Source organism: Acipenser ruthenus, chromosome 3, assembly GCF_902713425.1.
Source record: "Acipenser ruthenus chromosome 3, fAciRut3.2 maternal haplotype, whole genome shotgun sequence".
NCBI classification, from domain to species: Eukaryota; Metazoa; Chordata; class Actinopteri; order Acipenseriformes; family Acipenseridae; genus Acipenser; species Acipenser ruthenus.
In genome coordinates this window covers 63762029-63772821 of record NC_081191.1, presented here as the reverse complement: position 1 = coordinate 63772821, position 10793 = coordinate 63762029, and the positions used below count along the sequence as shown (strand labels likewise).

At 34.4% G+C, this 10793-nt stretch overlaps 1 protein-coding gene across 1 annotated transcript; it reads left to right on the top strand.

Moving 5' to 3' along the window:
• The first annotated feature begins 704 nt into the window (after positions 1-704).
• LOC117394304 (chorion-specific transcription factor GCMb) lies at positions 705-9571 on the top strand. The gene is made up of 6 exons (XM_033992433.3): positions 705-830; positions 1050-1206; positions 2981-3233; positions 4661-4773; positions 5761-5886; positions 7898-9571. The coding sequence occupies exons 2-6, from the start codon at positions 1111-1113 to the stop codon at positions 8804-8806; spliced, it is 1497 nt and encodes a 498-aa protein (XP_033848324.3). The 5' UTR covers positions 705-830; positions 1050-1110; the 3' UTR covers positions 8807-9571.
• The last annotated feature ends 1222 nt before the right edge of the window (positions 9572-10793 follow it).

The following is a 10793-nucleotide window of genomic DNA, read 5'->3' as shown; positions in this document are numbered from 1 at the left end:
ACAAATAATTATAACTGGCCCCTTTTTATCTCTAAAAATGTCAGTTAGTAACAGGTCTTGTTCATTACTTAAGTAAATCATTCCACACTTTAAAGTAAAACGCTAATAAAAAATACTGCAACAAGGGCAACGTTGGGAAACATTGTGAATACACTGAAAAACATGAAATATAATAGGCTACGAATCCATTACAATTCAACAAAATATTGTTTGTAAGTTGCCCTTTGTATTTAAAAATATATGTAACAATAATACTGTTTACTATGTAATATATTTTACAATATGCCAATATGTTATATAGAAGATAAGTAAAGTTTACACTATAGCTTACTCAAACTGATTTATTTTGAAAGTTCAGGATGACAATATATCCTTCTAGCGAAAGTGTTGGTTTTAGCTTCATCGCATGTGGATGTCCTATATATAAATGTACATCGAGGAAACTTGATGAAACTAACCGATAAAAAAACTACACCCAATAGCCAGACGCTGCTGTTCCAATATATTCGTAAGGGACTAATTGAAAGGTGCTGGTTGGGCATTTTGGGCTACTGAGATCTAGTCAATGTAGTACACTGTGTATAAACGAACAGTTAGTTGTAGATAGGCGCTGTTAGTAGAGGTCAGTGTTGCGGATCAGGTGAGCTGAAAGTGAATGGTGTTGTTTAACTTTAACAGAACTGAGGTAAGACAATCCTGAAGACCAGCCTCCTCCCTAAACATAAAACTGCCAATCGTTATCTGTGCTCATTACACACTTTCCATCTGCGGTAGAACGATCTCAGAGCGGAGGCAGAGCTAAAAGTGAAATGCACTTACAACGAATCAAGGTGAACTTAGAATACTATGTGTGTCATGTGTTTGTTTTTAATATATCGGATTATGTTTCTTTACTTGTTTAAAGTCCATCATTGCGTCTATCTTATCTACAATATATTGTGCATCATTCAATTTATCAAGTCTTTCTTCTCTGTCTTTTTTTTTTTTAATCATAAAATGAGTCCTACACAGTAACCACCTAAAGTAATACGATTGTTTGGTTGTTGCAGGTTTCGCTACAGTAGAAACGGATCATCGTAAATATACTGTCGTCATTTAGTTAACGACAAAATGTCAAAATCTGCAGATCAGTTTGACGAGTCTGATTGTGTTTGTTCCTTTGGGATGAAACTTACCTGGGATATCAACGACCCAAAATTGCCACAGGTAAATCCTTTTTAAATACAAATTGTACTTAATAAACTTGATAATTATATATAAATACTTACAGGTGCACGTACATGCATATTGGATTAGCAGTACTTAAAATCAAGGCGCCATACACTGTAAAGCGAATATTTAAGAATGAAATATAAATCTCAAGACTCCGTTTTTAAAGAAATACACGTATTTAAGTATTTTGTACTGTATGCTTTTATATGTTCTCATTTAATTTAAACTCAGTTACAGGCGTTGTTTTTAATTAGTAAACACTTTCTGTTTTACAAAAGGCTAACACCTATGTAGCATTTCGACAATAATTTATACATCAAGAATTATATTTAAAAAACGGGTTATGTGGCATTATCAATGGTTTTTTCAAAATTGTTGAAGTAAATCTGGAAATATTTATATTTTCTTGTAGATGGTTTTGAGCAACAGTGCATTCATTGTAAACCTCGTTCTACAGACAACAGCCGTCAATTTAAGATTAGACAATATTCAAAAGAAGAAAAAAAAATGAAGTAAGCTAACTCATCCCTTAGATTTAAAAAAGTATTACACACAAACATATACATAAAGAATATAGAGTGCCTTAGCATTTTTTATTTAATATGAAAATTAAATAGCACTCTTTTGCAACAGAAAACGTCACTGAAAAGAAGCAATAGGCCTACTTGCATTCTGTAAATCGAATGTTAAAGAAACAAATCGTAGGCATCATAATAGAAACTCGTACAGTAGCCTATTTATACCTATTACTTTACAATGTAAATGTAAAATGGGTTTGTGTCCGTCCAAAACAAAAACAGCATTATTATTATTATTATTATTATTATTATTATTATTATTATTATTATTATTATTATTATTATTAATAATAATAATAATAATAATAATAATAATAATAATAATAATAATAATAATAATAATAATAAAATGTGTTTACAATCTGTTCCACAAGAATAAGGTTTATCAAGTTCTGTCTAAAAGCAAAAAACACATTTATGTAAAGGTTGATCCACTTGATTATTTGGAGTTTCGTGTAAGTTTAAATACGTTGCAAACAAAAAAAAGGACAAAACACCATGTTCTCCATTACGGGAGCATAAATCCAAATATATTTGTATAGGTAAAGTGACCAGACGTCCCGTTCTGGACGGAACAGTCCCACCTTTGGAACACTGCAGGTCCCAGTGTCCCCAGAACTCTTCTTGGGACGCTCATTTCGCCCCGTTTTCTTTCCTGAGCATCGCCGTGCCGGTAACAGACTATTGTATTTTATTGTATTTTCATGCAGTCTACTACCATATATAACGTATAGCAATACCAAGAGGAATGTTGAACGACCAGTAGCGTTATAACGCGTATATACAGCGCCGAGCAAATCTGGTGAATTACTGAAGAGTCAACATTAATATTTGCACCCAATCACAGAGAATTGCGGGTGGGTTTATCCACTGACTGTTGCTAAAGCGAACTGGCGGTTGTCCTCCTTTGAATCATCACTCTCGCTGCCTGAAGAGGTTAGATTAGGATAGTCTAACATTAAGTGATCATACAGGTACCATTGCATTGCGTTGAAATTATTCTCTTCATCCATATGTTTGTATATCTGCGCGCAAACGACTTTGCTTCGTGTGATATTAGATCAAACATTGCCAGTGAAAATTCAAACTCTATATAGATCTTCCCCATAGCTTGGAATTTGGAAGTTATTCACAATGTTTCCATACTGTTCCACTTTAAGGACTTAAACATCTGGTCACCTTATTTCTAGGACATCAAACAATATGACGCTTTTCAAGAATGGACAGATGGGTATGTACGGTACATCTACAGCGCGGAGGATAAGAATGCGCAGAGGCATCTAAGCGGATGGGCCATGCGAAACACCAATAATCACAACTGCCAGATCCTCAAGAAGTCCTGTCTCGGGGTGGTCATCTGCAACAGGAACTGCTCATTACAGGATGGCACCAAAATTCAGCTCAGACCGGCGATTTGTGACAAGGCACGGCAGAAACAGCAAAGTGAGTAACGTTTCTCAAACCTATCTTGTCCAGGCTATGTTTACAACGGATAATATTTAGATAACATTTACCACAAACTTGTCTGTGGCCTGGCATCATTCTATGTAATTGAGGTGGAGCTATGATAAAATTGTAGTTCAATGAAAGTAAAAATTAAAATACATTTGGGACATACATAGCAAAAATATCAAAACTTACTGTTAATTGTAGGGCATATAGCAAAGCAAAATAGCACAGCATGCTTTCTTAAAACAAAAAATATAGGTAGCCTATAACTCAGTTCAACAATGTGATGAGTAGGCCTAGTATATGTAGGGCCTATACATGATTTAGGTAGCACACAGTTTTTGCCTCTCAGGCTGATCTCCTGCCCACTACTGAAGTTTTCTTTGAAATCTTTTGCTTTAACACGTAGACCCACTGTTTGTGGTTTTTGTATGGTGTAGCCTATCCCATAGTACATGGTTTGAATCCTATCTCAGAGCAAGAGTGACATTGAACCATCAACAATGGGTTTATACATGTGCTGTTTTTACCATTGTTACCGTATGGTGTCTTTTAAAAACTCAGTAAAGTACTACCTATTGCAAAAGCAGACATCATAGGTCTGATTTGGCGGAAGATTTCTCGTGAGGTTCATTAGTATGTAGTCATTGACAGATAACAAAAAATGAAATAAATACAAATAAATACAAAAACGTGTGCGTGAACTCTCACCGTTACAAATCATGTACAAAGAATACAATTTAGTTTTAACTTCCATTTCGGGTACATGATTGTACTATTACCACTGTTAAGGCGTGGCTTTATTCCTGGTCGATTGCATTTCAAAACTATATTAAAATATTGTATACATTTATGGAAATAGCCTAAAGCTAACATTAAATCAGTACATAATTACCTTTAAAGATTTTACAAACAAATGTTTACAAACTGAGTGTTTAATGTAACACGTTCCTTGAATTGCTGGTGAACATTTATTAAAACTGCAAGTGTTTTTTTTTTGTATTAACTCTGTTAAATTGTATAAAATAATCACAATTTACTAAATCCCAGGAATATACAATAACATTAGTTTATGGAAATAAAAAGGTAGGCCTTCGCGACCATGTTTAACTTGGAATTAATATGGTTCTTTGTTTTTATCCACAAAATAAAATGATTTCTACGTTATTTTGTATATTTAATTAATTTGCTAAACACTGTATAGCCTACATACTAGCTTCTATATTATTATTTGTAATACAAGTTTGAATACAACGTTGTTTGTGTTTTAGTTTGATTTTCACTAACGTGTATATCATTTTATATTGCTGTGAGGTTTATGACTATTTACCACGTGTATTTGCATGCTAATTGTTAATTGTAATAGAAAAAGATCAACATTAACATCTAGTTAAAGTATATCCTACATCTTTCCATTACAGAAAAACTGTGCCCCAGCTGTAATTCTCCGTTAGAGCTTGTGCCTTGTCGGGGACACAGTGGATACCCAGTGACTAACTTTTGGAGAATAGATGGCAAATCCTTATATTTCCAGGTGAGTTATTTATTATTATTATTATTATTATTATTATTATTATTATTATTATTATTATTATTATTATTATTATGAATACTACTACTACTACTACTACTTCACCGACTCGGACGCCGCAGGCCCTTTCTGTGATCAGTCTGAGTCAGTGTTTCACTTTTTCTTTCTGTGTGCCAGACTGCAGCCATTCTTCCTGCTGTTGAAGAATCTCCGACTACAGTTCTGGTTGCATTTTTCTCCCTCCTTATTTTTGGGCATCCTGTTCATGGCTCCACTAAGACGAGATACCACCTGGTGAATCTGCACCTGGCTGTTGCTAGACTGGCTACCTACAAGACCAGGAAGAAATAAGATCACTGGGGAGGGTCTCTCTGACTACGGAGCCATGTTCAGGAGCCATGTTAATGGCATGTTCTGTACCCCCCCCCCCCCCCCCCCCACACACTGTTTCATTTACAGTCTTTTTGACTGGTTTTTCATTTTAATTTTGTTAAATGTTCATCTATTTAGCAATCTCTTTGAGGATGTAATTTGAATTTTTTCTCTAGCCGTCAAGTGACGGCTGGAGTAGTCCCAACTTGGACATTTAAAGAGGACTACTATTGCTACTACTAGAGGAAATAGGTCTCTGGAGTGTTTAACAGATTTTATGGAGAATTAACAAAAAGTAGGGGTAACAAGTTTGTTCCAATTTGTATGTGTTTTTCCCTAGAATGTCACTTTTATGATACTTCAACTTTTTTTTTTTTTGGTTAGGTAATAATTTGCCATCATGCCCAACATTATTTCATTCATTCACTCAAATAATTAACTTAAGTAAAAAGCCTTTGCATATTTGTTGCTCGTTATTTGCTCATTTTGTAAGTTTTTTGTGAATGAATATAATCACTTGTTAATGTTACAAAACCAGCAAGAAACGATACAAGAATAATAAAAGATACCTTTTATTATTCCCTAAGAACTGAATTCATGATTCTGTCATTATTGCAGGCTAAAGGGGTCCATGACCACCCTCGACCAGAAAGCAAATCAGAGACAGAGGCTAGAAGGAGTGCTGTTAAAAGAAGAATGTCATCTCCTAATTTCTCCCAGAAGAAGAGACTAATGGAAACAGAGGTATCTATTAAAATAAATATAGGGTACTATATTAAGGAAGAAACATATGTACAGTAGCCCTATTATGGCAACTACTGGGACTTTGAGTGTTTGATGATACTAATTGAGGAATACATTGAATAAGCAATCTGATTAAAGCTGCATCCACACTGGACGCGAGTGAAGTCACTGAATGTCAATTCACACAACGATCCAAAAGACTGGAAATAAATACATGACCCCGTCCATGCATTCCTATTGGACACACTAGAGATGGGCTGTCCCATTACAAAACAGGTCTTGTTTTAATAAAAGGTTACCACCCTGACCTCCAGCAACTCCTTTGTAAAATAAAGGTTGGACTTGTAAAATCTATAAATCAGAGTTATTGAACATCCCTATATATCCCACAATTTTATTGTTATCATTATTGTTAATAGCAATTGTATGGATGTAGTCGTAGTATATATATATATATATTTTTTTCGTGGTACCAGTAGTAGTAGTAGTCTGATTTGAAGCCCGGTACATAGTAGTATAGTTGAACTGATATTTTCAACAAAACAATTTTATTGTTATACATTTATATATGCAACTTCCTGCACTCTCAGTTGTGTTTCTTTACAAATTCCTTTAATCCTTTTTGTTTATTAACTTTAAGTATTTTAAAGTGCCAACATTATTATTATTATTATTATTATTATTATTATTATTATTATTATTATTATTATTATTATTATTATTATTATTATTATAATATGTGTTATTATGCACAGGTCACCACTTACTTTGTATTATTATTTATTGTATTTAGTTTTTCCTTTTAAAACACTCCAGTGAACTTGGCAGAAAATGCTTTATAAATATGGCTGGTAATCTTCAGAACTTTGTATGAGCTTGATAATGTTGTCGCTTAGAATACAAACGTGTTGCTGCCTTTTTTTACAATGTATACAATAGTAAGACCTCGATAATATTTTTGTTTGTTTGGTGAATCTCCACAAAACTTTGATGTATGCATATGTAAATACCTTCTTTTTGTCACGGATTTATGGCACAGAACAATTTAGTGAACAAAACGTTATTTACCATAAAAACAAACAAACAAACCCCCCCAAATCCAAAATTAGGTCACATGTTCAAGTTGTGTGAATATGGGACCTTTTTTGTGTCATTTTTAAAAGCCAGCAAAAGTGCACATTTTTCATTTAAACATGATATGTAGACAGCATGTATGCTCCGGTTTATTTTTGCTTATTAATTAACCCATTTTTATGCAACAAGCATAATCGGAAAGAAAATGTCTTGGTGCTGCTAAATGCATCACCTGAAAGGCATCCAGACATTGTCTTTCTTCTGGATTTCATTGTAGTAGTTCAATTTGCAATCATATACTGGATACTGCTGCACCTCATAAAATAACTTTTCTGCTTTGAGACGTGACTTGTTTTGAGGCGTGACGTGTTTTGAGGCATGTGTGTGACGTGTGTCAAGGGTGTTAACCTTGCTTCTGATTGGTCAGTTTCATTACAGTCACGCGACGAAAAAAAAAAAAATAGAAACCAGTTCTATTTTAGCGAAGCGAAATTTTCTCAAAGCGACGTCGCTCGCATCGCTCGCTGCTGGTGTGGATACCCCCATTTGACTGCAGTGACTCGCGCCGCTCACATCGCTCGCATCCAGTGTGGATGCAGCTTAACACTTACAAATAAATTATGTATTTCATAATGTAACTAGCATGTAATGTAGTCATTTTTTAACACTCGATATATATATGCAAGAAACATTTATGTAACAGGTTATTTCTATGTGGCATATATCTTAAATATATTATTCATGTACAAACAGAAGACAAATTGTACTATTTAGATATTTTTTATATATTTTAAACAGCAAATGTATTAAGAATACCACTATATTAAGAAATATCCATGGATAATATAAGCTTTGTCACCCTCGTGAGATCCCCTCCCAGGCAGTATTCCTATTTACAAAATGCTTACTCAAGGTCTCTTTCTTCCATTTTTTCCAGGCGGGTAGATACCATGACAGTGGTGGCCATTACCCCAATGTCCATCATTTATCCTGCATGGATGGCCCTGAAAGGTACAGCATCATTGCAGAATCCAACTTCCCAATACAGCCCCAGCACTATCCTCCTTTTCAAAACACAGAGCCCTACAAACTTGCCTATGACTCACCAAGCAGTGCAGTGGAGGCCACATCCTCACTCCAGAAGGCTTCCAACCACAGAATCTACATGACACGGCCACCATGTGGCTATGAGTTTAGCATGCCTGGCTGCCTAGGGTCTGGTTCTTACACAGCTCTTTATAAAGACTCCGGCAATCCACAGCCCGAGCCAGATTCAAGCAAAGTGTGTATGCAGCTCGGTGGATCTCAACATAACCTGAGCCCATTGAACATTCATGAAAGGAACTATGATACCCCAAGCAAGCACCATGGATGGAAGCAGATATTGGGCAAAGGTGGATATGGTGAAAGGAGTGAATATGGACAAATTCCAGCCAATACTAATCACCATTACTATAATGGGGAATACCCTTGTAGATATGGTGGACCTGCCCCGGCTAATACCCCAGCTTTGCAGACAATTATAACTACTACCACCAAGGTGTCTTACCAGCCTTGCAAACCATCAGTGGTCAAGTACAATGATAACCTTTATGATGTCAAAACCCTTCAGAACTGTAACTCTTTGTTGGAAAACGGATCTGCAACATCATATCCAGAAATAAAGGTCCCAGAAGATACAGGAGTAATCAAATCAGCTTTAACATATCAACCAGAAACACTGTCTACTAAAACAGAAAGAGCAGAGAGTCTGGAGAACTACAGATACGGAAACTATTCATCCAGCAATTACCCTGAACGCATAGCACATCCGTTCAGATATGAAAATGGGGAATACGGAAATTAAAATATTTAAATGAAAAAAGAAAGAAAAAATAATATGATGGATTTTAGTCCCTTTAGAGACAGGTTCTTTGTTGGGTCTATGCTTAATAAGTAAACCTTAAACAAATATATTGTTTAGCAAAAATGATTCTGAAGGCAAATGTTGTTATGGCCTGCTTTTATCAACTGTTGTAAAAGTGTGAGAAGTTATTTATATACAGCCGGTGTTGATAAAACAAAATGTTTTATGTGTATTTCATTGCGTAACAAACTGTATGCAGAAATACAGGCATGTTTTAGGTTAGACTTGCAAAGCACTTGTTCCCCTAATAGTTTATGGGAATTCAACAATTATGGCTGGTTCGCAGACCCCACTAAGCTCAAATTTTGGACTGATGTTGGACTGATGTTACCTAAAACCACCTTAATAAGGTAATCCAAGATTTGTTCTAATCGGGGTTTGTGACACCTTCAGTAAGGCAGTCCAAGATTACAGTACTGGTAGTTCTGATTAGGGTTTGAGAAACCAGCCGGGAAAGTGCTGCAATGAAAGAAAGGTACTAGAGCAAATGGCAGCTATTTTTATAAAATGTTTAGTTAATTATTATTATTTAATACTTTGTTATATTTGCATCATTTGTCTTAAAATAAGCCACATAAAAGTGAAATTAAAAAAGGTTCCACTAATACATATTTCCTTTTATCATCTTAAATTATCATTACTGTTGCAGTCTCCTGTAATATTCAAGATGTATATACATGTTTAATAATGCTTATTAAAATTGTATCTTTTTGCATACTGGATTGTTAAAGGCTTTATTTAACATATTATATAATTAAGCACCGTTGCCAAAATTATACACTGTGTTAAAAAAAAAAAAGATTTATCAAAGATCATTACCACTAGCCATCTTTTCCTAGAATAGGTTAATTTTAAACAAATTCTAAAATTCTAGTCATTAAGCTTTATAGACCCTAGACAATCATAATCTTAATAAATAATGCATATACTGTATATATATATATATATATATATATATATATATATATATATATATATATATATATATATATATATATATATTATTATTATTATTTATTTCTTAGCAGACGCCCTTATCCAGGGCGACTTACAATTGTTACAAGATATCACATTATTTTTACATACAATTACATTATTTTGTACACATTATTATTGCATACAATTACCCATTTGTACAGTTGGGTTTTTACTGGAGCAATCTAGGTAAAGTACCTTGCTCAAGGGTACAGCAGCAGTGTCTTCCACCTGGGATTGAACCCACGACCCTCTGGTCAAGAGTCCAGAGTCCTAACCACTACTCCACACTGCTATAGTAAGAACTGTATACTAAACATAATAAAGTTTGTGTTGCTAATTTGACATCATCCAAAAACCAGTAAAACCTAAAACATATACCGTACACAGAAAAGGTAAGGTAATTTGTTTTAATACCCCTGAAAGGTCAATTACCAGTATCTTCTGAAGCACACAATTCTTTATTGCTATCGTATCTGCATTCACATATTGTACTGGTAATTGTATTTGTTCTGCCTTTAATCAATGCATCCAAAAGTAGAGTTGCATTCTGCTCTGCAAATCTTGGCCTGAGCAGTAAATTTTAACAATATTAGAAATGTATTTCAAAACATTTATACAAGAAAAACCTTATTTCATTTGGAGATTATGTATTTCCAAATAAATAATTCTGATTCTAGTTTATACCACCAGAAATATGACCATTACATCCATGCACTACCAATGGGAATAATGAAATGAGTATAAAAAGAAATATAAGAAAAGTATTTTCAAAACCTTAGTAACAACACCTTTAACAAGGGAAAGTTCCACTAAACTGTGATGATGGGAGTAGGGAAAATCCATTTTCAATTACCTTTTCACTGTTCTCCTGATCATCTGTTATTGAATGTAGTTAATGTGTTTTTTAAGGGTGGTGCCCTGTGCCTAACAAATGCAATAGCCCTTCGCT